The sequence below is a fragment of the Sceloporus occidentalis genome, unplaced genomic scaffold (genome assembly GCF_023333645.1).
Source record: "Sceloporus occidentalis isolate IW3139 unplaced genomic scaffold, rSceOcc1.0.p SCAF_3, whole genome shotgun sequence".
Taxonomy (NCBI): domain Eukaryota; kingdom Metazoa; phylum Chordata; class Lepidosauria; order Squamata; family Phrynosomatidae; genus Sceloporus; species Sceloporus occidentalis.
The window spans coordinates 16,444,461-16,460,775 of record NW_028316983.1 but is presented as its reverse complement, the minus strand read 5'-3'; the positions used below and the strand labels follow the sequence as shown (position 1 = coordinate 16,460,775).

The 16,315-nt window shown below is 40.2% G+C and overlaps 1 protein-coding gene across 1 annotated transcript in view; it reads left to right on the top strand.

The window, feature by feature from the left end:
* Positions 1-16,038, top strand: part of EDN3 (endothelin 3) — a 53,457-nt gene extending 37,419 nt beyond the window's left edge. Inside the window, exons 3-5 of the mRNA XM_089518476.1 lie at positions 12,457-12,633; positions 13,722-13,827; positions 14,804-16,038. Coding sequence (XP_089374602.1) covers positions 12,457-12,633; positions 13,722-13,791 — 247 coding nt within the window. The 3' untranslated portion in view covers positions 13,792-13,827; positions 14,804-16,038. The remainder of the gene's footprint in view (positions 1-12,456; positions 12,634-13,721; positions 13,828-14,803) is intronic.
* The last annotated feature ends 277 nt before the right edge of the window (positions 16,039-16,315 follow it).

Genomic DNA, 16,315 nt, shown 5'->3' with positions numbered 1-16,315 from the left:
TAATGTGAGGAGAATGTCATTTTTTTTCTGGTACATTCTTTTCTGATGTTGCTGAACATTATTGTATAGAAAAGTACTAGACGCTGTTGTTTAGTATGAGCTATTTTAAAATCAGATTCCAGTGTTTTCTATTAATGCTGTGTTCATTGTTGAAATAAAAGCTCTGTTTTATTTCACATTCTCCATCTCAGGATTGATACTTATTGAAGCCCACCACCCCTCCTTCTCTTTTTATTGCCGGAAGCTCTGTTATTTGTTTTATGAGACCCAGCGAGACAGAAATTAATTTCTTATGCTTTGATTTTAAGCCAGACGTCTCAAATCCATGGGAGATGGAGTGACAAGGGGAGGGGTATAGGAGGCAATTTGATTGCATCTTAATATATATTAAAGTGACACAGGAAAAGCAAGCAATTTGGAAGGAAAGACATTTTGTACTAACTCCTTTGGGACTTAGGTTTTCCAGTGCAGCTTTTACTTCATTTGAATCTGGTTGGAACATTCAAAGTTTTCTATGGTTCCATACTAAAATACAGTCTTCCTGTGCTGGGATAAATTGCACAAGGACTCTCCTTGTATAATCCTAGAAGATTTCTTGCCATAACTCTCCTGCTGTTTTGGCTGACCATCCATTTCTGGGCAGGATTGAAAGTTCTGATTATGACCTTTAAGGCACTATACAGCTTGGGTCCAAACCAGTGGCATCACTACAGCAGTGCAGGAGTGCAGATCGCACCAGGTGACACCCTAAGAGGGGGTGACACCACTGCTCCTCAGACATCTGCCTCTGGCATTCATCTGTGTCCCACTAAAATGATGAAGAGATGATGTGAGTGGAGTGAGGCTCATTGTGAGAAGAAAGGAGAGTCCCCAGTGTATTTTTTTTAAAAAAAATCAAATTTCAAAAATTAATTTTTATTTTTTAAATATATATATATATATATTTAAAAACATCACATTTTAACAAGTTTTCACTTTACACACATGAAACTGTGTGTGTGTGTGTGTGATATTGTAATATAAAAGTATAATTTTAATTGTACTAATTGTTATGTCACAGCTATTACCATTACATCCAGTGATACTGTATGGGAATTACGATTTATGAGTAACATTGCTAAGAATTCTGTATAAGAGGAGGTCAGTGGCGTGGTGTGGTGTTACCACAATGGGTGACAACCGTAGTGACACCACTGGTCCAGACTAAAAACTGTGGGGTGAAACAGAAAGCAGCTTCCAGTCATGACGCATGCCTCTAAACTGGCTGGAGACCGAAAGTGAGCTCTGAGCCTAAAAACTGGAGCAAAAAGAAGCTGAGATACTCAGGCTCAGCAGGAAAAAATGCACCTGCATTTAAGCAGCCCAGTGCCAGTGTGGGGCTGCAGCAAAATAAAATAAAAATAAAAATAAAAAGTGTGATAACTCCAATGGATGTAATTACAACTTAAACAAACCACACAGTCCATGGGGTGAAGGGAGTATGTATCGGGAGCCTCCATAATTGTGCTTTGCCAGTGCATCACTCGCACATTGATTCACCGAAACCCTGCACTGGCAGAGCATCGCACATGCAGCTATATGGCTGATAAGAGGAGTGGCCATCCAAAGGAATGGCATCTGAGCAGGACGTGGGAGGTAACTGGAGGTCACAGGTAGTGTTTTTGAGCAATAGTGTGCATGCATGGTGGGGAGGTGACCAAAAAAGAAACAAACAGAGGCACAGCCTAATGCCATCCCATGTGGTCTACCTGTAGGTGTTCAGCACGCTTTGGGAATGGGCCATGCGGACAGGAAGGTTTCAACCCGCTTTCAGAAAAATCAGGATCGAGCTGCTTTTTCCTGTCCATCTGCTCTGGCTCTGGGTCTCCCCATACAAACTAGCCTGAGTTCTAACATCTTTGTGAGAGGGCTTTCTCTTGGTCCCAACACTTTCAGGGGCACAGTTGGTGGCTGCTCCCAGACTGTGGAACTCCCTCCCACAGGAGGTTTTGTCAGCCTGCTCCCTGCTCTCTTTCTGCTGGCAGGTTAAGAATTTTTTATTTAGGCAAGCTTTTTACTGATTTTAATTGTATGGAAGAATAATACAGTAGTATGCTCTGCTTTTATTTTGTCTATTTTAATTTATCTTTAAAATGTATTTTAAAATATTTGTAACTGTGTGCTCTTAATAGAACTGATGTTTAATTCTTTTTACATTTTTGTAATAGCTAAACTTTTATATTAAATTTTGTGATACCCCTTGGGTCTCTTGGCAGGAGCAAGGCAAGGCAAAAATTGAATAATAAATAAATAAATAACTTATTTTGTAAAATGAGAGAATATAATTTAATTTGGACAGTAGACTGTTTGTCCCTGGAATTCACAGAGAGTAAATTGGAAACAAGACTAATTGTCATCTCTTGTTTTCAGGCTGATGACAATGGGCTGAAGCTCTGTTGATTTTTCTTGGATAAGTATCCATTTTCTTTGCATCTACCCCTTGCATCAGTAGTTGCAGGCATATTAACCTGGGTTGCTTCTCATAATAACACTAACATTGCTATGTCCTATTGTTCAAAAATCTAGAGGAAGAAAAACATGATTTTGTAATAAGATATTACATAAAATAATCTTTGACTTCCTAGGAGAGTGTTACTAAATTAGGGTTATTTTATGTTTGGGTTATTTTACATGTTACAAGTGTACATCTAACAGGAAGCTACAAAGAGCTAAAGATCCATATTCAATGTGCTCGTATGATGTGCAAGCATGTATTTTTTATATTCCAGTATCCCCCTATCTGAGTCAGGAGTTCGACTCATAGGCCTTCAAGGTTATTTTTGTGACTGCTGTTTATGCTGTAGTATCCCCAATCTCTTCTCTAAAACTTCTCATTTAGCTCTCAGGGGAGGAAAGACAGAAGGTGGAACAATCTGTAGAAGCTGCCCCAACTAAAAACTACTTTTGGGGAAAGGAGTGGGGCTGGAAGAGAAGGGGCAGGAGCTTGGGTATTGCCTCCTTAGCATAATCTAGTTTACAAGGCAGGTCCCAAAATGCACCTTAGCACTGAAAGATCAAAAGAGTTTCCCATAAGTTCAACCTAGACAATGAGGAAATTGAAATGTAAAAAAGTTTCCATACCTTGGATCAAACATTGATCAGAACGGAGACTGAAGTCAAGAAATCAAAAGAAGACTAGGAATGGGAAGGGCACCCATGAAAGAACTACATAAGTGTAAAGATAAACAACTGAGCACAAAGGTTAGAATCATACAAGCCATTGTATTCTCCATCATCATGTACGAATATGAGAGCTGGACAGTGAAGAATTCCAAAAGAAAGAAAATCAACTCATTTGAGATGTGCTGCTGGAGGAGAGTGCTGAAGATACCATGGACAGCCAAAAAGACCCCCCCCCCAAAAGGGGGTCCTTGAACTCTCCCCGGAAGCCATAATGATGAAACTAAAGCTGTCATACTTTGGCCAGATCATGGGAAGGCACTACTCACTAGAAAATGTGATAATGCTAGGGAAGAGCAGCTGGCTGTAGAAAGAGAGGAAGACTACACTCCAGATGAATGGACTCAGTCACAGCCTTGGAGGATAGAGGATCTAGAAGGTGTCTCATCTGCAGAGTCACCATGAATCAGGGGCAACTTGAAGGTAGTTAACAACAACAACAACAGCAGTCCTGCTCAAAGTAATGGTCCAGGGATCAGTACCAATCTGTAGGCTATTGATTTCCAGTGTATGCAAGTAAATGGGATTTTTAACTCAGAATAGAATCTAACAGTAAATTGAATCCAGAAGTCACTTTAACAACACAGAGTCAAATAGTCTCTTGTTTGGAAGCCCAGGGTTCCACACCAAGCAGTTCAGCCAAGCTTATATAGTATTCTTACAAAAATGTGTGGTGGTAGCAATTGAGCAACAAAAGACTATGACAGAGAAACTTACCATTACAAACCTAGCACTATTTCCAGATTGTGCATATCACACTCATTATTGTATGTAGAGATATCTTGTAGCACCTTTGAGACTAACTGAAAGAAAGAAGTTGGCAGCATGAACTTTCTTAGACTAAAGTCTACTTCCTCAGATGCATTACTTCTTTGTATCCTGTTCCAGCTGTTATCAGCAGAACATATCAAGAAAGTATGGGGGATAGGTCAGAATGTTTTGTATACATATCTAACATAAAATCACTAAGCATGTAAAACATTTTGTATGCTTTTTTTTGGTGGGTTTTTCGGGCTATGTGGCCATGTTCTAGAAAATTTTCTTCCTGACGTTTTGCCAGCATCTGTGGCTGGCATTAAGATGCCAGCCACAGATGCTGGCGAAATGTCAGGAAGAACATTTTCTAGAACATGGCCACATAGCCCGAAAAACCCACAAAAAACCATGGATACCGGCCATGAAAGCCTTCGGCTTCACATTTTGTATGCCTTCTTAAACTATTTGATAGCAACAGCAACAGCAAGTATATTTCTATACCGCTTCTCAGTGAACTAACGCTCCTAAGCGGTTTACAATGTGTAAGCTAATTGGCTCCAACAATCTAGGTACTCATTTTAGCGACCTAAGGAAGGATGCAAAGCTGAGTGGACCTTGGAGCCCTGGGATCGAACTCACTATTTTAGCCACTGTGCCACCAGGGCATACACCTGCCCCCCCCCCCCCCAAAAAAAAAAAGTCTGTAATGTATAAAATTGTTGGTTATATAAAAGTAGCCATGTTACCTTGCCTGGGCCTTTGCTCTAAAAACTAATTACACACAATGTGCAGTGGTATTACTAGGAGTGTGCAGGGAGTGTGGGCTGCACTGGGTGACACCATCAAAGGGGTTGACACTTGGCGGGGCACTCGCTCACCATATGTCTCAAGATTCTGATTGGGAAGTGTTAGCTTCAGTTGCTTTCTCAAGATTCTCCTGGCTGCCTCCTCTGCTGACCAGGGCACCCCTGCCATCCAGCCACTGTGGCCATTGGTAGGATGGCCTGCAGCCGCCACCCACTGGATCCTACTGGGTCTGGTAGGGCTGTGGACCAGGGGAGATGCTGGCAATGGCAATGGTGCCCATGCACCTTTCTCCTTCTCCAAAAGGAGGTGCAGGGCAGGACAGCAGGAGGAAAGAAAGGGGAATATGGGTAACAATATGTCAGGCAGCTGGGTTGGGACAGTAAGGTGGACAGGAGGGGAGGCAGACAGTGAGTCCCCCTCCCTGCTCGCTTCCTTTGCCACTTCTCCTTCTGCTGCCCTCCGGTTCTCTCCCCAGGGTTGCGCATCCCAACTATGTGTTGGGAAGGGAGGACTTAGTACCTGGCACTGCCTACTGGATTTGTGTGGTAAACTGGCTACAAGGGCAGTTAGTTGTAATAATTGTGCTTAATTGCCTGCTAGTCTCTGGAGGTTGAGGCCACAAAGTAAGATTACTTATACCGTTTGTTAATTCTTTGAAACCAGACTGATTTTCAAATTCTTTCCTTTCACTTTTTGCTGCCATAAAGTCTTATTGAGTCTGCACACTTGTTCCCACCCTGCCACCTCTCCAATATTGCCCTGTTTCTCCCATTTATCTCCCACTTCATTTCTATCAATGTTTTCAGCCCATATTTCAACTTCAATGCACCTTCTTGCATCTTTGACTGTCAAATTCCCTGCTCCTCTGTCTTTTTCTCCTGACATGACACTTCAGTCATAGATGTTGCATAACTCTGTATCCAATTGACTCTGCCAATCTTTGTACATTGGGAATTTTTAACCTTTCACAGCAATTGGTTCTGATGATGGATCTCTTCTGGACTTCTGAAGCAGAAGGAGAAAATGTACAGTGATGCGCTGTTTCCTCTTTACTTTTTTAAAAAAAATGAAAAGCAGCCATTGTGAGGCTGAAATCAGAAGCAGAGGGGTGGGCCTGCTTAATCCTTTCCCCTTCTATCTGTTTGTCCACTCAGAAGTATTGTTCCTCTAGGCTTTCCTGCTTCTCTATCTGTCTCTCTCTCTCTTTGTCTTATTTCTGTCTTCAAGTCATCTGTCAAATTATGACAACAGCATGAATTTCATATGGTTTTCTTACATAAGAAAAACTTAGAGTTTTCCTTCCTCTGAAATGTAGCCTACAGCACCTGGGACTCATTCATATTACATGCATTGCAGTATCATTCCCAGTTTAATTGCCATAGTTCCATCCTAAAGAATCATAGGTTTTGTAGTATAGTGAAGCACTGGGGCTAGCATCTCATGAGGCTGTTGAAAAGACATGCAAAAGCCAGGAGTGTTAGAAGAATGAACAATATATGTAGAAACTGTCTGTCCATCAGTGGTGAAATTGCAGCACAAATGCAGTATCCTTAAATCCAGAAAACATATCCAGTCTTCTTGTTGTTGTTGTGTGCCTTCAAATCATTTCCAACTTGTGATGACCCTAAAGTGAACTTATCATGGGTTTTTTTTTTTTTTTTTTGGGGTAAGATTTGTTCAGAGGAGGTTTGCCATTGCCTTTCACTGAAGTTGAGAGCATGTGACTTACCCAAAGTCACCCAATGGATGTTACGTCCAAGCTGGAAATTGAACCCTGGTCTCCAGAGTTGTAGTCCAGCAATCAAACTACTACTCTGTGGTAGCCTAAAGGTTTTTCCAAACGCTACTGAGGCTTCTTGAGAAATTCAATATTCTTTGCCTAAGAGAGGTGGGTAGTTTCACACTGGACAGAAAAGTCTGGATCTCATGAAATCTTTTTTTTTTTCTGTTGCTAATGGAGTTGAAATTTTATTGCCTGGTTTTATGACTGTTCATCCCTCAGAGTCCCCCAAAAGGGGAGTAACCTCTGCCTGCATTGATATCCCTCCAGACCATTTTAACTTTCAACAAAAACATCTTGACAAAATGTAGGCCTGTAACTCTAACATTGTCTTTCTTCTTCTTCTTCTATATGGTTGTTAACACCTTTGCTTGATGAAGAATCCAGTGGAGCTGCCAGTTGTATTTTGTGGTTGGCTCAATAAAAATTTAACTGTTTTGTGGATTTTGGATGACGTTGTATTTTGCTGTATGGCCGATACAGCTGCCCCTGAATATGTTTTGTGGTGATAATGTGACTGATGTAGTTCTTTGCTCTAAGGATCCTGATTTACACTTCCAAGGAAGGAAGAATTCTTGAATGGATTGAAGTAAGGTTTATATACATGATGAATGGGACCTTTTATGTCTGGGTCATTTCTGTACTATATTATTCCTGGGTAGCAGTCTGGCCTTGTTGATCTCATCTCTTTCATTTGGTGGGTCTGAAAAATACTTGAAAGAAATCCTTGGCCTCAGTTGCTTTTCTGACTTTACCCCTACATGTGCTAGCTATTTGCTTGAATTCCTCCTTCGTGATTTCCCCCCTTTTCCATTTCTTATACACATTCCGTTTAAAACTTAGCTCAGTTGAAAGTTCCTTATTCATCCATCCTGGTGTCTTGAGACATCTTCCATTTTCCTCTCATTGGAACTGTTTGAATTTGTGCCTTCAGTATCTCCCTTTTGAGAAACTCCCATCCATTCTGAACTTCCTTCTCTTTTACTATTACTGACCATGGGATTACCCCCAGTATTTGCCTTAGTTTATTGAAATCAGCTTTCCTAAAGTCTAAAATGTGTGTCTGACTATGCCTGGTTTCTCCTTTCCACTGTGCAGTGCACCTTTGCCTTATGCAGGGGATCTGTTCTGGACCCCCCCCCCCCCGCATAAGGCAAATTCCATGTATGATGAAGCCTTATTCATTTGAATGGGGTGCGCACCATGGTGTATGGTGTGGTGTGTACCATGGGCATGTGCCCCATTCGCCATATTAGGGCTCATCGTCTGCACAACCTCAAATCCTCATATGGTGAGCCCATGTATGGCATGGGCGCTCTGTATAACAAACTCCAAGAGAACATGACCACTCCCACCTAAGGATCCCACCACTTGCACCCCATTAACCAGGTCATCCCTGTTGGTTAGGATGAAATCTAAAATGACTGATTCCCTTGTTGCCTCTTCCACCTTCTGGACAATGAAATTGTCATTCAGGCAAGTGAGGAATTTGCTAGACCTTAATGTTTTGGCTGAGTTTGATTTCCAACAAATATCAGGATAGTTGAAATCTCCCTTCACTACTACATGTCTCCAATCTGAAAGAGTGGTAATCTGTTCTAAAAAGGTATTGTTCAGTTGACTTCAACGTATGTTTAGTCAGTTTAGTAATCTTTGCTTCTAGTGAGAGTTCAGGTCTGATTTGCTCTAGGACCCATCTATTTGTCTTTTTAGCAGTCCATGGTAACCATAGAACTCTCCTCTAGCACCACAGTCCAAATGAGTTGATTATCTTTTATCAGCCTTCTTTGGTGTCCAGTTTTCACAACCATGCAGAGATAGTTTTAATGTTTACCAGAATTAAATTATGTTTGTGCTGCTCTTTGTTTTGTTTTTTAAATCATGCTTACCTGGATTTATTGATTTCATTGTTTTTTATACTTCAGTAAAATACAATGATGCTAGGAAAAGTAGAGGGTGGAAGAAAAAGAGGAAAGCTTCATGCTAGATAGCCAGACTCAATTAGGGAGGTCATGGGTCTAAACTTACAGGAACTGAGTAGAGCCTTAGAGAACAGGTTTTTTTTGGAGATGTCTCATTTACAGGGACACCATGAGTCAAGGTCAGCTGGAAGGCAGTTAACAACAAACAAATGTCACTGTATCAGGTTTGAATGTCTAATGTGACACACTATTTAGACAGATGAATGCAATCTCCAAGAAGTTGATCAAATTAAGCATTAGAAAATGGCTATAACTATTATACCTTAATTTACACACTTAATATGTGCACCTTAATTTATGCACCTACTTAATTTATGCACCTAGATTACCATGGACAGCCAAAAAGACAAACAAATGGGTCTTAGAAGAGATTAAGCCTGAATTTTTTTTGGAAGCCAAGATGATGAAACTTAGGCTGTCATACTTTGGCCATATTATGAGAAGGCACAACTAATTAAAAAAGACAATATTGCTAGGGAAGGTGGAGGGTAGTAGATAGAGGAGCAGATCACTCACTAGATGGCTAGACTCAATAGCAATAGCAAGTACATTTCTATGGAAGGATGCCAGGCTGAGTTGACCTGGAACCTCTGGCTGGTATTGAACTCACAATTCTCAGTCAGGGAAGTCATAGACTTGAGTCTGCAGGACCTGAGCAGAGTAGCGGAGGATAGGGGATCTTGGAGCTGACTCAACTACTGGGTCTCCATGAGTCAGGATTGACTTGTAGGCAGTTAACAACACCAGCAAACAATTTTTAATGTTTTCTCTGTGCAGTAAATCCATCTGATCAATCTGTAGCATTGTAAGATGCTTGGGAGGCATTTCTGCTCCCATATGGCCAACACATGCCTCATCTGTGCAGGTCGGTTCAAGAGGTGGTTAAATATTAAATTAACAAGAATGCTCTGGCTTGAATACATGGCCCCTTGCCAGATTCCTAAATGCTTCATCATTCCATTTAATGGAATGGGAGAAAAAACAGATCACTTACTCTCCTCTGAAGAGCAGTTAGCCTTTTTGGTTACTTACTGTAGACACTTTAGATGGCGGAGTCCTGCTGGCTGGGCGATAAAGTTAAGCTTAGGCTGCACTGCAGAAATGATCCATTTTGACACCACTTTGACTACCCTTTAACTGGTGTCAAACCGGATTATTTCTGCAGTGTGGATGCAACCTTAGCGTGCCAAACCTGTCTCCTTAGCCTGCATCCACACTGCAGAAATAATCCAGGTTGACACCACTTTAACTGCCATAGCTCAATGCTATGGAATTCTGGGGATAATAGCTTGTTGTTGCACCAGAGCTCTCTGACAGAGAAAGCTAAATATCTCACAAAACTACAGTTCCCAGAATTCATAGCATTGAGCCATGGCAGTTAAAGTGATGTCAACCCGGATTATTTCTGCAGTGCAGATGCAGCCTCTGTTACATTTGTGTGTTAATCTCTATACAGGAAAATGAATTCACATAAAGACTGAACTTTTGTGCATGCCTGCTTTGGAGTAAAACCTCTTTGAATCAGTTTGACTTGTCAGTTATCTACTCCCTTTGTTGAACTGAAATACTGATTTACTGTGGTTTAATGAGACTTCAACAGTGCCTGAGGCTGAAATTGCACTTAGCATACTTGGAACATTCCAACTGAGGCATAACTAAAAGGAAGATATGATACTTATATCTTCCTGAAAGAATGCCTCTCTCGGGAGCCCCAGGGTACACAGTACTACTGTGTAATTACTAAAGGTGCACTTTGTAATTTGAATTTGCTGCAAAAAATCTTCTCATTCTGGTACAGCTTTCATGCTAACGGGAGTGAACTCTGTCAAGTCTGATCTAGTGAGAGGCAATGCCTTCTGTCTCAGTATGAATCCACTCCATGTTCTGCTCCATACTTTAAAGGTGCTAGAGCTTCAGCACCCTGGATAGCTCCATTAACAGAGTAAAACAATGAAAAGCTTTGCAGCACATGGAAGACTAGTGAATTTTTGGTTGCACAAGATTTCATGGAGAACATTTGATTACATCAGATGCATTGAGTGATCCATTGCTGCTGATAATCAAAGCCTGCTTTCATTTTTTTAAAAAAGCAAGAAAGCTTAGCTCATTTCTGAGCTAGTTGGGCAAGGGAACAGTGGGGCAGAAAGGTTAGTCATTTGGGGTATGTGGTCATGTTGGAAGCTCTCCTCATTTCAGAGATAGCTGAATCAGTCTATTGAATGGAAATACAGTCAGCCCTCCATAACCACGGATTCTGCATCTATGGATTCAACTAACCACAGTTCAAAAATATTCACATGCAAAAAATTCCAAAAAGCAAGCCTTGATTTTGCTGTTTTATATAAGGAACTTCATTTTATTATGCCATTGTACATAATGGAACTTGAACATCCACAGGTTGTGGTATCCACAAAGGTTCCTGGAACCAAACCCCAGTAGACACCAAGGGCCCAGTGTATTAGAAGACAATGGATATTAAAATATAACCTGTGAGGTCATCCAAGCATCCTTTCCAGTAACTAGCATTTATGTGATTATTGCCATCATTGTTATTGGATTGAGTTCAAGAGAGTATAATACAGTGGTGGTTAATCTTTTTTGGGATCATGGATCTCTTTGACAATTGAATGAAAAGCACTGGCTCCTTCATCATAAAAATAAAAATAAAAACCATATGCTCACAGTTTATTTATTTTGAATGCAGTTTATACATATAGAAGATGGAATGAGCTAGTTTTCTGCTGTTCCAGAGACCAGAACATGAACCAAAGGTTTCAAATTACAAGAAAGATTCCATCTGAATGTTGGGAAGAACATATTTACTGTAAGAACTATTTTAAGAGTAGAATAGACTGCTTGAAGGGTGAGAGACTCTCTTTCTTTGGAAATCTTTAGAGGCTGGATGAGCATCTTTTAGTTGTGTATTCCTGCATGGCAGGGAAGTTAGATTAGATGGACTTTGCAGATTATGTGACTTCATTGCATTGTAAATTAGGTTCCTTCATGTAGACTAATCTGGAATAAAAAATGAAGAATAAAAAAGACTAAATGTAAACTCTTAAATTTCACAATGTCAAGAACAATTAAAAGTAACAAGGAGAAAAATAATTATCTGTACCCAGTTCATGGACCTCAAGAGACTCTGACACAGCTATTTAAAACCATCTCTTAAATGTGGGGTTGAAGAAAGTACTGAACTGTTTCCCCCACCCTTCATTTCGTGATTTACTGCTTTCATCCTTGCAATACAGCCCTGTCCTATGCATTGTGTTTTTAGAAAGAAATCCATGGAATTCAGTCAAACTTACCATCACATAGAATGACAGACTTAGGCGCGTTACAGACGGGTCCCTTGAGGCGCCGTCATTACGCGCGAGGGGCAGCGCTTCCTGACATGCCTTGCCCCTCGCGCGTAATGAGTGCATCAAAATGGCAGTGCCCTATACAGATGGGCGCCGGCATTTTGATGTCGCGGACTGGAAGTGGTGCCACGAGTGTGTGCCTCGCGCCTTGCGGCACCTCTTCCAGGGCCCAGGAAGAAGCGCCATTTTGGTGCTTCTTCTTGCTCCGTAAGGGAGCCGCACAGTTTGTCTGCTGTGGCTCCCTCGCGGAGCAACCAGCAGCAGCACAAGACTGCCCCTTCTGGGCAGTGTGTAACGCGCCTTAGTCTTTGGTCTCTTATTTTAGGTCATAGGTTTGAGTGAAGGGGAATGGTAAAATGAGGCTAAACTTGTTTGGCTTGTAAAATTATTTTATGTTTTGTTTATTGTATCTGAATTCTATATTTGTTATAAGTCTAGTACTTGTCAACAGCCTTAATTCTTTTTATGGAGTAGCCCATGATCATGTGAGAAGTTTCCACAGTAATTTTGGAAATGCCAAGAGGTTTTAAAGAATATATTTTTATTGCAGGAGGACTGTTCCATATGGACTGGCTAATTACAGAGGAAGTTTCAGAGGCAAAAGGTCTATAGAACAGCATCGCAAGAGCTTACATTCGTCAAAATGGCCTCTATTGCGCTGCTCCTGTGCAGACAGATGTGACAAGCCATGTATGAATTTTTGCACGAGGACCCAGGGTGACCACTGGTAAGAGATGTGTGTTATACTTGGATGAAATTGTGAATGGTGTGCATCAGCTGTCCCGCAGCATGGCACCATTCAAATATGTCAGATCACCACTCTCACCCACAGTTTGCAAAAGGATCTTGTAGCACCCTTGAGACTAATTGTGTGAAAGACGTTGTAGCTGAAGCATTTGTAGACTAGGCCTACTTCCTCAAATGCAAGAGATGGCTATGTCTTTGAATTCTACCCCCTTTGATAGTAGTTTCCCCCAAATAAATGGGGGAAATTCCATAAAAAGAACAGAAATGAAGTAACATAAATTCTAAACTAAATGTGGCTAAGTATTCTTGATAGGGGAATGACATAAGACCTTTCGGCTTCTACCACTAGAAAACAAAGTTTTACCTCACTTAGAAAGTAAGAAAAGATAAGGATACAAATTACTTTTTTCAGAAGCAGAGGTCAAAATGCCTTACCATAATATTCAAGCATTTCTGTTTCGTTAATTGCTATAATAACTGTTATGGTCAAGATCTTGCATCGTCAGAGGTAGCTACAGTGATGGCGTTCCACTGTTGTAGCTATTTTTGCCACTTTCTCAAAATACCAACTTCATAAGCCAGCTACACCTTGAGGTGCTACATATCACAGTGCTGAGAAAATTATGACTGCAATGCTCTCATACTGGCAGGGCATGCTGACCCTGAGGTGTTTGTCTAGCTCCTAGTCTCCATGACTGGGAGGGTACTCCAGTCAACATTTTCCAGTGCCCTGATCTGCAGCACCGCAGAAAGCTGTTGTTTGGGGGCACTGTTTGGCTTCAAAGGTAGGTTTACAGAGGCATGTTCAATCCTTAACAACTGGAAATGTGAATTTCAAAAGTTATGAGATCCCTAAGTACATCTTATGATCTATGCGAGCCAATATTCTTAAGTGATTAACTACAATAGTTTGAAGTGATGTTTGATGCATTAAAAAGCCTTTCTTTCTTTCTTTCTTTCTTTCTTTCTTTCTTTCTTTCTTTCTTTCTCTGTCTGTCTGTCTGTCTGTCTGTCTGTCTGTCTTTTTCTCTCCCTCCTCATCTCACAATGATTTATTCTCTTCCACAGCAATAAGGAACAACTGAATAGCACAGGAGAAACAGAACCCTATGGAGAAAAGGAACATGTTCTCACTTAGTAGCTCAGGAGAATTTAGCAGCTTCTGAGTGAAGAGGTATGTCTGTATTTTAATTAAAGATGCATGTGGAGGAAGCATTTGGAGAACAAATTAGTGTTTTGCTTAATTGTCAAGTCTATTATTTTCAGGAGTATTTTTTAAAAAAAAGAATACTTAGAGGCACGTAGCAGACATGTTTTTACCTGATCGTAAGCAGTTTAAAGGAGTTTCTAATCCCACCTGCTCATTTGGACAAAACAGAATTTAGTTTGCCTCAGGGTAGGAATGCTATCTATCTTTTGTGCTAATTCAGAAAATGGTGTTCTGATGGTGTTGAAAAGTGCAAACCAAACAGCATAAGTTAAAAAGATTATTTGATGGCCATGGGATAATTTTTTTTTAAAAAAATCCCACTTTTACCAATATTTGGCATTAGATAGAGTTTCCAAGTGTTCACTGCACTTAATATATATTGACCCAATACGCTGATGAATGTATGGCTGAGAAGGTGTGTGCAGACGATAACAATTCCATGGATGTAGTTCTGTGGTTCCCTGCCCAGACCACTGCCAAGCCTTGCAGGGCTGCTGCTATGAGTTGTACATAACCTGGGGATTGGGGAAAAGAGGATAGGCAGGCAACTGGGCAGTGGAGGCTGCTTTATCTACCCGCTACCCACAGTTTGCTAGACAGAGATGAAGAGGAATGATAGTAATGCCATTCCTCCACCTCTTTCTCTAGCAAACTGCAGCGGAGAAAGGTATCCTGAATCCTAATCTGATTCAGGGTCAAGTAACCTAATGTCCTTCAGGGCCCAAAAGATTTGGCCTTGGGCCATGCACACTGAGGCGTGCCATATTCCAAAATATCTGGAAGGCATCAGGTTGCCAAACCCTAATCACTACACCACACTATCTCTCAGTGTTTGTTGAACTGAAACACCCTGCCCCTGCCTTCTCACATTATTGTGCTTTCAAAATGACTTTTCATCATGTCTACCTGCTCATATTTAAACATGCCTCTTCTTTCAAAGGTATCAAGTTAAGAAGCTACTGCGTAAGATATGAAACTCACCCAAGGTGGATAAATGTGCCCAGATTCCCAAATGGATTGTCTAGCAATAGGTGCTGCCTTTTCTGGAACTGATACCATCTTGAAGGTGGAAAATGCTCCTGTCTGGAGAACCTTGTACTTTCCTGCAGTGTTCTGGTGTGTCATAACAGAAGGAGACAACTTCCATCCATTTTGGACAGAAACAGTTTTGCTATTTTGAAGGTCCAAAGAACAATTCTTACCAACAAGTTCAAGGGATAAACTTTCTTAATCAACGTATGAGATGGGGGAGGGGATATTGTTTTACCTGCTTGTTTTTTATACTGAATTTTCCAGTTTTCTGAAGACAGTTGTCATGAGAGAAATTGGTATATTAGAAAAAAATATTTGTGTTTGATGTTGTCACTTTTATATTAAAAAAACAAACAAAACCTTTTCCCTAATGTTATTCAAATCTGTCTTCATATTGTAATTTCAGTGGCAAAACATGACAATATCTATGCAGATTAAATATGAATGGCTAATATTAATATCATTATAAAATATAGCAAGCTAACAGTATACTGTGAGTATTTCATAGATTGTCAGTTTTTATGTGCCAATTACCTCTGCACTGAAATTGAATTTTAAGAGTTGTAACAATAGCAGCTAAGAGATACGATATTGATGAACTGAACAGTACACTAGTTTATCCTGCCAACCACTAAAATTGAGAGCTTCCCTAAGAGGAAACTATAAAACCTTATAAATGCTTAAATTGCAGTCAAAGGCTTGTATTAGTAGTCAATAATAAATTGTAAAAGAGAGATGATTGTAAAGACGTGGGATTTGCAATTATGAAAAGTGACTCTCAGGAACAGACAATGCAAAAGGATTGGATATGTTTCAACACAACTGAGGACCATATGTATTAGTTGGGCACATGTTTGATTTAAGAAGAATTTTAGAAGAACATTCATCCCATGTTTGCTAGTCAAACAGAAGAAGGGGGGGGGAGTCATTTACTGATGGTTGGAAGCCTTTCAAAAGATGCTATGGTAAAAACTGCAGGATTTCTTTGTTTTTCCGATAAAAGCTTTATATTTTGCTAGGACACAAGTTTGAAGACAACAGCTAAGGCTGTAAGCTGAATACATGAACTCTGCAAATGAACAACATCCAAAACCAGCCATTTAAAATTTGCAAAGAGGTAAAGGACATTGTTTTAAGCAAGAATGGAAGAGATCTTTTGTCAAAAATTTATATATATATATATATATAAAAATATATGAATATATTACATAAATAAATTATTCAACCTATTAAAGTAAAACGTCTCTCCAGTATCACATTTTACATTACTTTTCTATTATATGGCATAATTTGTACATTTTATAGAAATGCAGACTATTGGTTATATTGGAAAAAATGTGTCCTTGTTTATTGTTCATGTTTCTTTTAATTAAGTGGGGTGGGGGAGATCAGATTTTTCTTAAAGGAACAACCTTTTCTT